Here is a 16,280-nt window from a genome sequence, read left to right on the forward strand (position 1 = left end):
GTGCGTATGTGGGGTAAAGCAGCACTGTTTTATCATACTAGATACATTTGAAAGTTTTGTTATAATGCTACTCTGTGCGGTCGTCACCTGTCTAATGAAACGCACAACATATTGAAGAGTCTTTGGTGTTTCCATGTTTTCTACAAAGCAAAACCGGAAATCGAGGGGTTAAGACGTCATTGGCAGGCGACACAATGACACTATGGACACGGTCCGTGTCACTAGTTAAAATCGCTTATTTCTCTGGATTTAAACATTCTTCGAAACATTTGGAATAATGTAAGTACACAAGTCAGCAAAATATATAACACTGTTCTAGTGGTTTTTGGATATTTTAATAAAAAAATCTTACATATTGTGCCTTTAATAATGTGCATGGGTTAATCACTTATAATAGACCATTTTGATTTCATTTATAATTTTGATTTCATGGTGACTTTAAGTCTTTTTAAGACTGTGTGCACCTTTAATGTCAACAAGAAATCAGAGCTGATAGTCTCATCTGTTCCTGATCTTACGCAGGGTTTCTGCAGGTTTTATGAATGTAAATTTAAGACTTTTTTAAGACCAAGTAAAGAACATTTACATTGAATGGAGCACTTGAATGAATACCTCTGCTCTCAACCACTAGAATATGGAAATGACTTTTACGGTTTTGTCATTACATGACAAAAAATTGTTGTCCTTCATCAGTATTTTTCTCTTGGTTCTTAAATCAAGATCCATTTACTTGAAAAGCAAAAATGGCATCAGACAAAAAAAAGAAATTGATCAAAATGAAGTGAGTTTGATTGAACCAAGAACAAATATCTACCAACTGGTTTACTTTTCATACCCCACTGACAGTTGTTTGCTCTTGTTTCAAGTGTAAACTCGCTAAATTTTGTTCAAGACTTAATCTTTGATCTGCATGTTGATTTAATGATGTTTAGATATTTGTAATGGGGAAAAAAATACTGAAGAAGACTATGAATTTAAGCTCCAATTTAAGACCTTTTAAGGCGCAGAAACCCTGTTATTGTAACCCTTTCCTTTTCAGCTGGCATTGCAAATCGCTCTTACTTTATCAACCAATTCTCAACAACCACAATCCATTCCTGAGAAATAAAATAGGCCCAATTTTTCTCATTGAATATCTATTGAATATTCAACTTTGGAAACATGTCGTGTTAAATGAATCATTTGGGTTTTGACCCGGGTTTTATGTTCGCAGTGCTGGCTGGCAGTTGTTTATATGTAGCAATGCAGAAGCGATGGAAACGCTACCTGTGTTTGTCCTTCCAGATTTTGAACCACTTGACAAGGTTCTTAGTGCTCTGGAGTCTGGGGTGCAGGCAATACTCCTGACCTTTGAAACGGGACACATTCTCCATGGTGACACTATAAACACATGGGGAAAATTACGGGTGAGTGGATGGGAGGAGAAGATGGGTAAACAGGATGAGACAAGGGGAGAATATTAGTCATTTAAGCAACACAGACATTAAGCAGTGATACACTAATACATTTCATGCATGTCATTAATCATAAAAATGGTAACAATACTATTTTATATGCTAATAAATGTAACTTTGCACTAAAGATTAAATAAAAATCATCATTCAAATTAAATGCAGAAGGTAGAAATTGGACAAATCCTGACAAATCGTTCCTGGACTGTGTGAGTTTGAGGTGAATCATCATGACCGCAGAATGCTCTGCTTACTTGACTGCTAAACAAATACTAATTCAAAGCAGAATTCAATACCGCAGCTTATTTTGCCTATTAAGAAGATATTTACCACGTCGCTGGAATCACTGAAGCATTGAAGTGCATAGTCTTTTATTTAGATTTTCACTTTATTATTCACCTGTGCAGCCAAAAGAACATGTTTGTTGACTCTAAACTCTTCACTGGCCTCTTAAAACAGAGCAGGAGCTCTTGTGGGGCTGGAGAAGCTTCTAGAATGTTAAACTCACACTCAGAATCCAGTGCCATAAACTGAAGAGACGGAACACTTTCACGAATGCAAATCTAGACAAATGAGCTAAATGTCCAGGGACTATTTACCAAAAGCTTTGAGGCTAATAGAACAACTTTGAGTGAGCCACAAACTGATTGATTTTTTATTCTTATGTAAAATATCTTTCTGCACTAACTATTCAAATATAATATACCGTATAATTACCAGGTGAAATACTATGGATATTATATAATCTTCAAATGATCACACTGGTACAGCACTTGAATTTCGAGAATATCTGTGCACTTCACATCTGACCAATTTCATTTTCAATCCACAGTTCAGAGCAACATTTCTGGATCCAAACCGCAGATAGATCACTCTCTCTTGATATGTAACGAGATTTTAATATAAAGCCTACAATACTAAAACTTCTTTTGAAAACTCAAATTAAAATCTATCTACGATCATTATAATATTCATTTGAATTTCAGAATATAAACACAACTTTACTATAAACTGCTTTTTAAAAATCTCCAGCTCTGTACATATGCTGCAATGCCTAAAATGACCAGCAGGTGGAATAACGTGTACGGTAACGTCTATCCAAAAGACAAGCTTATCACAAACACGTTTGCTTTACAACATAGAAAACATGTTTGTATCTTACAGCCTTCATAAACACTGTTTGGGCTTCATGCACTGTCACAACATAACCATGCTAAACAATTTAAGGTAAATTTTGACTGTATAGTATCTTCTAAGTGTGCCACTAAATTATCATATAATGGAAAATCCAGCTAAAACGGTTTATGCTGGCAGCTGGTTTTACAAGGTTAATAGCTGATCTAAGATTGTCATTTATAGCCATTAGATAGTCCAAGATGTGGGCAATTACCAGACAGCTACAGTCTGGTTAGAGCTGATTAAACTGGTGTGGACTGGATTGAGCAGGATCACCATGCCTGACCACCTTAAGATGAAATGACCTGTTTTATCTAGTAGGGTCTAGGGGCAGCCGACCCTTATGGGCTGCAGTCTTTTTTACAGCAATACGGATAATCAACAAACATCTCCTAAAGCATGGTTTAATTTTTTTTGCTCTTATTCTTATTATAAGACTACTCTGCTCTATAAATATATAATTATTGAGTTGTTATTTAGTTAAAGAACCTACTGCAATTCATAAACACAGTCATAAAAATACACCACACACCAAACACACTTCGCAAATCAAAGATAGAATTTTTTTGGCAACTCACAATATCATCTTTTCTTGGCAGTATGGATGTTTAGGCTTGATCTCCAGCTTTTGTACATCTTTGTACCGGATCTTCGGGCCTTTTCTCGTGCATCTGCACTTATATGCTAAGAAATGGGTAAAAGGCACAGATTAGTCCCGAGAAAGATCTCACAAAAACTGGCAAGAGATGGCCAAACGAAAATTATATTTGAATAGAAAAGATCGAAACAGAAAGAAGTCACAGCTGCATAAAGAAAACCTAAAATGAAAAGCCAATGTGAATGTGTACTCGTATATAGAAATTAATTTTTCTTTAATAAAACAGCATTATAGAAAATGAAGCTTATATGCATAAATATTTTATTTGCATTAACGTAATTTGATTGTTAATTTATATGGCATTTAAAAAAATAGTAAAGGACAAGTACTATAAATGTAAATATTTATTTTATTTATTTATTTAGTCATTTAGCAGACGCTTTTATCCAAAGCGACTTACAAATGAGGACAATAAAAGCAGTCAAAACTAACAAAAGAGCAACAATACATAAGTGCAAATGACAAGTCTCGGTTAGCCTAACGCAGTACACGTAGCAAGGTGTATGTATATATATATACACATATACACACACACATACATACATACATATATATACACATATATATACACACACGCACACACACACACACACATATATATACACACACACACACAACTTTGCACTAAAGATTAAATAAAAATCATCATTCAAATTAAATGCAGAAGGTAGAAATTGGACAAATCCTGACAAATCGTTCCTGGACTGTGTGAGTTTGAGGTGAATCATCATGACCGCAGAATGCTCTGCTTACTTGACTGCTAAACAAATACTAATTCAAAGCAGAATTCAATACCGCAGCTTATTTTGCCTATTAAGAAGATATTTACCACGTCGCTGGAATCACTGAAGCATTGAAGTGCATAGTCTTTTATTTAGATTTTCACTTTATTATTCACCTGTGCAGCCAAAAGAACATGTTTGTTGACTCTAAACTCTTCACTGGCCTCTTAAAACAGAGCAGGAGCTCTTGTGGGGCTGGAGAAGCTTCTAGAATGTTAAACTCACACTCAGAATCCAGTGCCATAAACTGAAGAGACGGAACACTTTCACGAATGCAAATCTAGACAAATGAGCTAAATGTCCAGGGACTATTTACCAAAAGCTTTGAGGCTAATAGAACAACTTTGAGTGAGCCACAAACTGATTGATTTTTTATTCTTATGTAAAATATCTTTCTGCACTAACTATTCAAATATAATATACCGTATAATTACCAGGTGAAATACTATGGATATTATATAATCTTCAAATGATCACACTGGTACAGCACTTGAATTTCGAGAATATCTGTGCACTTCACATCTGACCAATTTCATTTTCAATCCACAGTTCAGAGCAACATTTCTGGATCCAAACCGCAGATAGATCACTCTCTCTTGATATGTAACGAGATTTTAATATAAAGCCTACAATACTAAAACTTCTTTTGAAAACTCAAATTAAAATCTATCTACGATCATTATAATATTCATTTGAATTTCAGAATATAAACACAACTTTACTATAAACTGCTTTTTAAAAATCTCCAGCTCTGTACATATGCTGCAATGCCTAAAATGACCAGCAGGTGGAATAACGTGTACGGTAACGTCTATCCAAAAGACAAGCTTATCACAAACACGTTTGCTTTACAACATAGAAAACATGTTTGTATCTTACAGCCTTCATAAACACTGTTTGGGCTTCATGCACTGTCACAACATAACCATGCTAAACAATTTAAGGTAAATTTTGACTGTATAGTATCTTCTAAGTGTGCCACTAAATTATCATATAATGGAAAATCCAGCTAAAACGGTTTATGCTGGCAGCTGGTTTTACAAGGTTAATAGCTGATCTAAGATTGTCATTTATAGCCATTAGATAGTCCAAGATGTGGGCAATTACCAGACAGCTACAGTCTGGTTAGAGCTGATTAAACTGGTGTGGACTGGATTGAGCAGGATCACCATGCCTGACCACCTTAAGATGAAATGACCTGTTTTATCTAGTAGGGTCTAGGGGCAGCCGACCCTTATGGGCTGCAGTCTTTTTTACAGCAATACGGATAATCAACAAACATCTCCTAAAGCATGGTTTAATTTTTTTTGCTCTTATTCTTATTATAAGACTACTCTGCTCTATAAATATATAATTATTGAGTTGTTATTTAGTTAAAGAACCAACTGCAATTCATAAACACAGTCATAAAAATACACCACACACCAAACACACTTTGCAAATCAAAGATAGAATTTTTTTGGCAACTCACAATATCATCTTTTCTTGGCAGTATGGATGTTTAGGCTTGATCTCCAGCTTTTGTACATCTTTGTACCGGATCTTCGGGCCTTTTCTCGTGCATCTGCACTTATATGCTAAGAAATGGGTAAAAGGCACAGATTAGTCCCGAGAAAGATCTCACAAAAACTGGCAAGAGATGGCCAAACGAAAATTATATTTGAATAGAAAAGATCGAAACAGAAAGAAGTCACAGCTGCATAAAGAAAACCTAAAATGAAAAGCCAATGTGAATGTGTACTCGTATATAGAAATTAATTTTTCTTTAATAAAACAGCATTATAGAAAATGAAGCTTATATGCATAAATATTTTATTTGCATTAACGTAATTTAATTGTTAATTTATATGGCATTTAAAAAAATTGTAAAGGACAAGTACTATAAATGTAAATATTTATTTTATTTATTTATTTAGTCATTTAGCAGACGCTTTTATCCAAAGCGACTTACAAATGAGGACAATAAAAGCAGTCAAAACTAACAAAAGAGCAACAATACATAAGTGCAAATGACAAGTCTCGGTTAGCCTAACGCAGTACACACACGACGCTTTTATCCAAAGCGACTTACAAATGAGGACAATAAAAGCAGTCAAAACTAACAAAAGAGCAACAATACATAAGTGCAAATGACAAGTCTCGGTTAGCCTAACGCAGTACACGTAGCAAGGTGTATGTATATATATATATATATACACATATACACACACACATACATACATACATATATATACACACACGCACAAAGAAAAACAAGTAGATAGAATAGAAAAAATAGAAAGTTAGTGTTTCTATTATTAAACACCTAATATTAAACTATTATTAAATATGCATAATAGTTTTGTTTTCTGATTTTAACATTGTGTCCAGACAATGACTTTGACTACTATATTAATGAGAATTTATTTGTTTACTTTTTGCATTAAAGTAATGAGAATTTGTGAGGTAAATTCTGATCAGGTTTAATTTTACTTCTTTTTTTTTTTTGTGTGAAAATATTTTGTTGTGAAATGTTCCATGGCTATTTCTTCTACAAATGCTTTCTGACACGTTCCAGCATTTTCTAACTTTTAAACTGAACTGACAACGAGGTGGTACAAAATTCAACAAACAGCGTGGTGATTCATTAAAGTGCCATTTGCTGTTTTCCCTCCGACTATGAGGCAGGTGAGCTGCTGCTGAAAGACGCGTGACCTACATCTAATCCTCATCAATCTTCTCCGCTCCATTCAGCATCATCTCTAAACAGCCTCTCAGGACACAAGCCAACAAGACTCATCCAGCAACACAAAGAGCCACTATTTACTACCACTGGCCAACTTTTGCAGAATGAACTAGATTGTCTGAGAGAAGTGGAGATATTTGACAGTTGCACCAGCATAAGGCGCTGTTATTCTGCGGGAAAAGTTGACAAAAAGATCAAATAGAAGAATAAAATCATGCACCCCGGATAAGACTGAAATAGCAAAAACGCCAAATTCTATATTGATAGACACTTTAACAATGCATATCTTCGCGAACTCCATAAAAAACATAAGATACTAAACACCACACACACACTCACCCTCTGTGTTGAGTGAATAAACAGCGATAACCAGCAAAAGCAAAGCGGCCGTACAGCGATTCATCCCCAATAGTTTTGCTGAGAACCTCCAGCAGCCTCCGGTCTGTTTACAGCACTCAGATCCAAAAATCGAGATCCTCACACAGTGTCCGCCTGCTGAGAAACGCGCTCGCTGTCTCTGTGATGGGAGTCAGTAGCAGGTTGAATGTGCTCTCGAGCGCACTGAGCTTCTATAAACACACGCTCGAGCGCCTCATTGATATGCACAGCCCGCTGACGAATTAACAGCGGCTGCGTCTCCACACCGAGCGAGTTGCCTACCTAGAAAGCATTTTTGGGCCGTGTGCATGCAATCGAGGGTAGGCAGCGCTCTAGGTTTTGACACACGGTCGCCAGAGAGAAAAAAAAGCGATACAATTGAGTTAAAAAGTTTATTAGGAGAGTGTGGACGTTGTCAGGGGAGATAATTGCATTGGCTTAAAAAGTCTCACTTAATTTGTTCTCCTCGATTCTTGCCCATGAATAAAGGCTCGGTTTAGCAAACTCTTTCTATGCAATCTGGAGTCTTTAGTAGAGGAGTGCTATCTTAAGAACATCTTAGACCTAAAACATTGAAAACATTTGTATAAAGTCACTTCTTGTGCAGGTTAGGTAGTTTAAAGAAGTCTTCCTGAGACTTACTTCAATAAGTAAGAATTATAATTAGGCTAAGTAAACCTGTGAATGAACAATTTTTTTTTTCACATCTTGCAGACATTTTAAAAGAGCTTTTATCAGATTGTTGTTGCTGAAAATAGTATTATGTAATACACATAAAACAATTTTATGCTAAACTCGAAAAAATGCTGGGTTAAATACAACCCAGATTGGGTTAAATGTTTAACCCAACCTTGGCTTAAAATGAATCCAAAATAGGTTGTAAATTAAAAATCAGACACATAATTACTAGAGGCATCAGCAATTATCAAAAGGTGAATATTTATTAATAAGCAATTTAAACACATCTTGCAGACATTTTAAAAGAGCTTTTATCAGATTGTTGTTGCTGAAAATAGTATTACGTAATACACATACAACTGTTTTATGTTAAACTCGAAAAAATGCTGGGTTAAATACAACCCAGATTGGGTTAAATGTTTAACCCAACCTTGGCTTAAAATGAATCCAAAATAGGTTGTAAATTAAAAATCAGACACATAATTACTAGAGGCATCAGCAATTATCAAAAGGTGAATATTTATTAATAAGCAATTTAAAAAATGTGTATTATTTAATTATTATTTTTGTTAATAAATGTTAATTTATTGAGCATATTCATATATGTTAATTTCCAACTTATTTTGTATTTATTTTAAGCAAGAAATATAGTAATTTTTAAGCAATAGTTAAGTTAAATAAAACTTCCCAGAAGGTTGGGTCAAAACAACCCGATCGCTGGGTTTGTCCGTATTTCACCCAGTGCTGGGTTGTATTGATTTAACCCAGCATTTTTTAGAGTTTCAACGATAAAGCTGCACAGGTAAGAAGTCGTGTGAGTGTTATTTTGTACTTCTAACCAGGGTTTGTGTAAAAACTCTACACAGAGTTGCATAATGGTGGAAATTGCTTGGATTTGATGCTGTCCACCCTTATATATCATCAGCATTTTATTTTTAAATTGAATAACAAAAACAAAACAATAGTTGCTAGGGCACATTCATTCACAACATCTGTTCCATGTTGAAGAGTGTATTTTATTTGTGATAATGAATTCATGAGGACTTCTACATTTGTAAGGTTTAATAAGCACAAGTCAGCAATTCTCAAACATTTTTGAAGATGCACATTTTTTATTTGAATATCGCACCTTAGAGACATGCAAAGGGAGTTTCTATGCATGTTCATTCGATAAGCAACCCCGTGTAAGCTGTTTGTAATAGATCTATGCTATTTACTTTCATACAGTATATAATGCTTTACAATATAATTTTGCACTTTTGAATTTGTCACCTTTTAAAAATGTCCTTGTCACAGTGACGAATAAAACTACCTATTGTTGTCTGCACTGGCACCTAACAGTGTTTGGCTCTGTAAATGATACCCCTGAGAAGACTGTTTCTAGTTTCCTCCTCATGCATGGATGATTGGAGGGCATGAAGCTAACCATCTGAGTATCTGTGTCTGCGGACAAGAGCCTCATCCCAGCTGTCATCAGCCATGCCTCAGTCCATTTCACGTCTGTCTGTGGCCCATCCAAAGGTCCGGGTGAACTGAAAAGCATGAAAATCATATGTGAAGCTGCCCTTCATTCTGCCTGACTGGATATAATAAAGACTTAATGCTAACAGACAATGCCAATGCCCCTTTTTAACCCAAATCAGCTACCACTGTCAAGGGCATTTACGTTGTCAGTCATACCAAAAACACTGGCAGCTATATCTATTTTTTATCGCCATAATGCTGAGACTGTCCACTGACAGCTACATCAGGGATCACAGGAAAAGAAATCTTGAATATTTTGTAGTTGTAAATAAAGATGATCAAGTATGTTCTAGAAGGAAATACTACATTTAAAATGTTTAATCAATTTGTTATGTGTTGCTTCTTTGTGATTAATTGTGAAAGCAATTTCTGAGTGAAAAATGTTTCTACAAGTTCATTACATTAACAATAAAAATTATCCGCTAATGTTTGCCATCCACAAAGTGTCACACGCCTTTTAATCTTTATTTTGAACAGTATTTCTACTGCTTTATCAATTAAATCCTTTGCTTAAAAAGTCTATAATTTATTTAAAATACAACCCGCTTGATATTTTAGCAATGACACTCAGTTTTTAATGTGCTACGAGAGTCCAAATATTTTTTGGAGCCAAACTTAACAGAAGCAGATTTAACCAATAACCAGTCACCAATACAAAATTTTAACTGGTGGATGTCTCTATATACAGAAGACTAAGCAATAAGCAGGTTACATAAACAAGGAGGCAACATGCACGTGGTGTGGTAAATCTAAAATGATAGAAGCTACAGTATGTTGCCCATTACAGTTCAGTACTGGTGTTAAAACCACCGTCTCCTTACAGCAGATCTCTCTGTGCAACGGAGGAATTCCTGGCACTGGTTTGACTCGTTGACACATTTTATAAGGGATTTGTCGGTTATCAGCTGGTAAAAATACCACCATATGTACACACATACAACGAATCCATTTAGCCCAGCATACAGCGGTTTTGGATGTTCGGTAAGTTTGCAAAATATACATCATAAAAGCTGTCCAATCAGGTTGCAAATGTATTCTTATGCCTTTAGTTTTGTATCATTAGATTTGGTGTTAAAAATGAGAGTGTGAACACTAAGCAAATCAGGACTACATGTATCACTCTCTTTTTTGGTCCGGACCAAAAGAACCAAGAGAACTGAACTATAAGTGTAAACACACCTTTTTCACATTAACCTATTAAAGGCACAATATGTAAGTTTTTTTTATTAAATACCCAAAAACCACTAGAACAGTGTTATATATTTTGCTGACTTGTGTACTTACATTATCCCAAATGTTTCGAAGAATGTTTAAATCCAGAGAAATAAGCAATTTTAACTAGTGACACGGACCGTGTCCATAGTGTCGCCTGCCAATGACGTCTTAACCCCTCGATTTCCGGTTTTGTTTTCTAGAAAACATGGAAACACCAAAGACGCTTTAATATGTTATGCGTTTTATTAGACAGGTGACGACCGCACAGAGTAGCATTATAACAGAACTTTCAAATGTATCTAGTATGATAAAACAGCGCTGCTTTACCCCACATACGCACGACCGGAAGGAGCGGAAGCGGTCGACTGTGGCATAATAAAAGCTCCGCTGCTTTACCCCACATATGCACGACCGGAAGGAGCGGAAACGGTCGACTCTGGCATAATAAAAGCTCCGCTGCTTTCCAGCCGTGTGTCATGCTCGTTCAGCGGCCTTGTTTCACTTCGACGGCTTTCAGCCTCACCCTGCTTCATTCTACTACGTTAATAAATCATTAGCTCATCCATGAACATGATTTCTGCCCGAGTCCCGTCGGATTGCTTCGGCTGTGGAGATGAAGACGACAACTCCCATGATTCCACACTCAGTCACGGTGTCATCAAACTACGCCTTTGTTTCTTTGTTTATTTTGAATATGCGCCCTCTAGCGGCGAAAACTTACATATTGTGCCTTTAATACATTTACATTTTTGTGTTGCGCATTTTACTTTTTGTACTGTGTTGGGCCATCACTCAATGTACAATCTGGGTTCTGAAGCAAATCTAGTTTAGAACTAGTTGTGTTATAACCAGATAAGGCCCTTTGACTGTATGCAATAGCGTGACTGTGAAAGTTTTTGTGTTTTATTTTTTCTCCCACAAAGGCCCATTTTACTTTATTGTTGTTCTTTCATTAACTAATGTATCCAGACAAAACCTTTATGTATTTGTTGAATGATAATGATACAATCATGTTGAGAGATATTTTCTTTGTTGCATGTTATGTAGCCTATTCAATGCACTGCGATATGCACCGAATCTCTTCTGCTCAAAGAAAGCACCGTAACATGACAACGTGTAAATCAGCACGTCAACAAGCATCAAAGTGGCTCCTTTTTTCTTGATCAGGCACGTCTGTGCAAACTGCTGCTGCAGAAGGGTGGTGTTTGCAATTACACGTAATGATTTTAAGTCAGGTTAGCCAATGGCCTGCGGGCTCTCGGATTCTTCACGTTTACTTGCTCCATGAGAGAACATGCTGGATAATCGCTGCATAGAATTCCACTATACAGTACTATTAGTCTAAATGTCCAGGAAGAATCATAGGAATGCCTGCTTAAATAACATGAAAGAGAAACCTACATATAGTGCATGAGAATACCTAAACAGGAGACACAGAAGATGCATTTGACTTGCAGTGTCACAAATAATTTGACTTCATAACAGTTTATTTTAGAGAGTACATTAGAGATTTCTGTATACTTCTGTCAATCTGTATATTTCTCAGAGAGCCTCGTTCTGGCCAGGTTTCAGTAAGTAAATACATGTGACGAGAACACTAATCGCTGATAATGTTACATAACACTGTCTTTGGAGCTGTTGATCTATTCATCACACATCTGTGGTGGATTTGACATCCTCTTGAGATATTTTCATATTATTCAGGGCAGGTTTGTTGTTGTGCTTATGTAAATTTCTTCATTATAGACCAAATCTAAAAATGGATCTGCATGATCATCAGAGACAGGATAAACAGTGTTTGAGATCCCTTTAATATCATTTGTTGTTCATAAAGCCAACCTTTTCTACATTTTCTAAATTCCAATAATCCTTTGACAATAACACACAAAATATTATAACACAAGTCAGTACATTTCCATTAATATTGTAATATTTCTTGATGCCGCACACTAGTCAAGTTATAAATAAAGTGGCACCGAACCTTTTAGAGCTTCAAAGCAACAAATAAATAAATTCTATAATGAACTGATATTAGTAAATATAGGCCAGTTTTCGGAAAATAGTTTTCCTGTTATTGGTGCCAGAAAGGAGTCTAGCGACTGCATGTTGTTTTGTCTGCAGGCGGAATTGAGATGAATGACAGATTCTCATTTACTCTACAGAGATTATTAAATGAAAGGTTTTAATTTAACAGTAGTCCTGAGGTAGAAATTCATTTCACAACATCATTTATTAGTTACATCTTAAGACCTAGAGAGCCCAAATACAGTTTTTGTCTTCCTCTCATTTAGCTGTAGAAAGTTTTTAGCCATGCAATGCTTAATTGTAACAAAGAAATCGTTTTAAAACAAATTAGGCATTCAAAATAAATAAACAAATAAATAAATATTGCCCAAATATAACTTTATAAATTAATAGGTTTATAAAAATAAAAAAGTGCCCAATGCAGAACCCTGGGGAACCCCAAAGGTGAAAGATACCAAAGTAGAAGAGAAACAGAAAATGTTCCATATTTAAAGGTGAAGAAAGCATATTTTAACTTTTGAGCAGTGCTTGCTTGAGATGACTGAAAATTGAACTTAAATGTTTGAAAAGTTACAACAGTACTTTTGGAGTCAAGATAAAATTACTGGCCAGCTTAGGTCGATTTTATGATGTTCTTTGACTGGCAGTCAAAATTATTTCCTACAAAATGTGTTTTCTTTCTTTTTCATTAATGGACCTCTCCAACACCATAGATCATTAGACAGAGTGCATAACAGGCAAATGGTGTAATGTAGAGAGAAATGAGTTTTGTCCAAATCTGGCTCAAAAGTGAAGCCAACTGCTCTCCCCAAGACCTTTCTGATGTTTTTCCATGCGTGATTGCTCTGCTGGAGCCAGGAGGTTTATTTGACTGGGTGCGATTGATGTAATACACCAGCACCCTGTGATAAACTCATGTCTTTTAAAAACCTTCTGTCCAAACATCACATGCCATACTCATCAAACCTGCCAAAGCAGGGAACATATCTGAAGGTCCTGGCCAGAAGCAGGAGTACCAGTGCAAGGCTGGTGTTTAATCCAGATTGCATGAGTCATGCACTTAGTATAGTTCCTGGGAAAATAAAGCCTGGCTGATTTTAGCTGTCAGAGTGTGGTCCAGAAAATCATCCCACTACAGTGTAAATAAACAGCAGTTAAATAACCTGATTAATCCCACAAGGCCTAGCACTCTCTCTCCTTTCCTCTCTCTCGCTCTCTCTCTCTCTCTCTCGCTCTCTCTCTCTCTCTCTCTCACACACACACACTAAATGGGGACATTGCATAGACTTTTTGTTTTTATACACAGCTAGTTATAAATACTATAACCATGACCTAACTCTAACTCACATTCTACAAGCTTTATTAACTTGTAGCTAATAAAGATATTTTTATGCGGGATCCTTTTTCTTCTTCTTTTTTCTACTAAATTAAAATAGTTATAAATTAAATAATTCATAAATTATTAACACCAACCATGTGGGTTTTCACATCATTTTACAATTACGAAAACTCACACACACACACACACACACACACATATACATACATATATATCGCGAAAATATCTGCATGTCATGACCTCAGTATCTGTGTTTTCCAGACAAACATATATATGTACATATATACATTTATGTCTGGAAAACAAAGATACTGAGGACACGACATGCAGATATTTTCGCGAGCTGTAAGCTTTAAATAGAATATGGGTCACTCTGACATTTTGTTTTAAAGCCAAGACAACAAAATAGTAACGTGACTAAAGTGTTAAATAGTTCAAAAGTGACATGTAAATGGATATCTAACACAGCCTGAAGATAGCCTATGTAAGGTATACAACCCAAAGAGAATGTGCTGCCATCCAAATAAATTGCTCTTGGCTGCGCACCAATTCATTGCTATGGGGTATCGACGTGTACGGTGAATATTTTAAATCTTCCACTCATCTCGGTCCTCCCTCACGATGTTTCTGACAACAATATTTATTGGTTTTCCAACGTGTCTCAACTTTCATTCTGTTTTTAATCTGAGCAGAAGATGAGCACTCCATAGTCATCGTTATTAGGACAGAACAGCTGCAGGTAAAAAAATCTCCAAGTATGAGGACCCAGAGGAGTGCATTTTGCTCGGGCAGAAGAAGCAGGCACCTTCCTTTAAGCTCAGGGCTCAACCTTGGCTGGAAGTTGAACTGGTAATGGGCAGCCAACCCAGCATCTTAGCAACTGCCATTGACCTGCTGCGGAAACTATGTGTGAATGAGGCACAAGTCCTGAGACAAGTTTGCACCCTGGGTATAGGGCCATTTTTTCAGGGGCCATAATAGTGGCTTTGTGCACACATTATCTGCAGGCCTAGAGGACCCTACTTGGGATGAGAAGCACGAGAGACAAAGCAGATGCCCGCTGGTGTAATTGCACCAACAGCGGCATACCGTAGTGCACCAGAACTGTTGTGTAATGGAGGAAATGGGCAAGCTGCTTTTTTCAGAGAGCCATATTCTTCTGCATAAATAATAATAATAAAAAAAAAACATGTGACCCAGTTTAAAAAGTTAACCCTACTTAGCCTTTGCTCTGGTTATGAATGGCACCCATCATGGGGCATCTGCTAAAACACCAGCAGACGCCGTTCAACATCCAACTGACAAACCGACCCCCTCCTCTGTGAGATTATGAGCGAAAATTTGATAAAAGCAAGACAATGGTCCTATTGTTGTGATGGAGAAGGAGGCGGTGGCATATTGTGAGTCACAAAACATCCTCGTTATTACATACAGAGGCGCATGACATGCTTACAATATGAATAATAACAACACATTTGAAAAGTGACGTTGGAAACTCCTGAACGACCTCACTGTGGCTTCAAAACCAAGCATTTATGCTTTATTTTCAACAAATGATGAGTTCTGCTAAATACATCACGCTCCAAAAGCTATCAAATAAGCAGCTAATTATTGTAACTTAACAAAATCCTCTTATTGATTGCATTAGGATCCATTATGGGAAATGTGCAGAGGTTGCTATGCTTTGGATCAAGAACGACAAATAAGCAAATAGGACTCAACACAGCTGGGTGACTGAAATGCAAAACTGTGAGGGGGAGAGATCACAGTCAAGCCGCACAATAGATAGACTGTTAAGATTTCTTCTGGTTTGCAAGATCTGGTGCTAATCTGTATGTCTCCAGGGAGAACAATGCGAAACAGAGATATTTCGTGAGTCACTTTAAACTTCATTGTTCTACAGAGAAATGCGTCATCGCTCACCGGAAACATTTAACCACGCCAACCCACATATTTTATATAGTGATATAACATAAAGCCAATTTGAATGCAAAAATATATTTTATTCTGTCATCATCAGGGAATATGTGAGTCACTGAAAGTCTACTGATAGTGGATCTGTAGGGTTTAAAGCAAATTAGTTAAGAAAAAGTCCAAAGAAAGAGCATAAATGAAGCAAAAGTGAAAAAGAGGTGTGCTTAATTGTACTGAATGTGCACTTGTAGTGTACATTAAACCTTAAAAGTGTATGTAAAAACTGTATTTGCATATATTATTAATAAACTAAAAAAAGACTTAATGTTTCTTAATGCACATAAGTGCGCTTTGTAATAATGATAAATTAAGTTTTACTTTAAAGCACATTTTAAATCATCTTTTGTTATGCTTT

At 36.2% G+C, this 16,280-nt stretch overlaps 1 protein-coding gene across 1 annotated transcript in view; it reads right to left on the reverse strand.

The window, feature by feature from the left end:
• The window catches only part of LOC107756705 (C-X-C motif chemokine 14-like), a 10,357-nt gene extending 2,964 nt beyond the window's left edge, over positions 1–7,393 (reverse strand). Inside the window, exons 1-3 of the mRNA XM_016573918.1 lie at positions 7,132–7,393; positions 5,539–5,644; positions 1,267–1,380 (exon numbers count right to left, since the gene is read on the reverse strand). Coding sequence (XP_016429404.1) covers positions 1,267–1,380; positions 5,539–5,644; positions 7,132–7,195 — 284 coding nt within the window. The 5' untranslated portion in view covers positions 7,196–7,393. The remainder of the gene's footprint in view (positions 1–1,266; positions 1,381–5,538; positions 5,645–7,131) is intronic.
• Between the last annotated feature and the right edge of the window lie 8,887 nt (positions 7,394–16,280).

This window comes from Sinocyclocheilus rhinocerous, unplaced genomic scaffold (genome assembly GCF_001515625.1).
Source record: "Sinocyclocheilus rhinocerous isolate Xijiao unplaced genomic scaffold, SAMN03320098_v1.1 scaffold892, whole genome shotgun sequence".
Taxonomy (NCBI): domain Eukaryota; kingdom Metazoa; phylum Chordata; class Actinopteri; order Cypriniformes; family Cyprinidae; genus Sinocyclocheilus; species Sinocyclocheilus rhinocerous.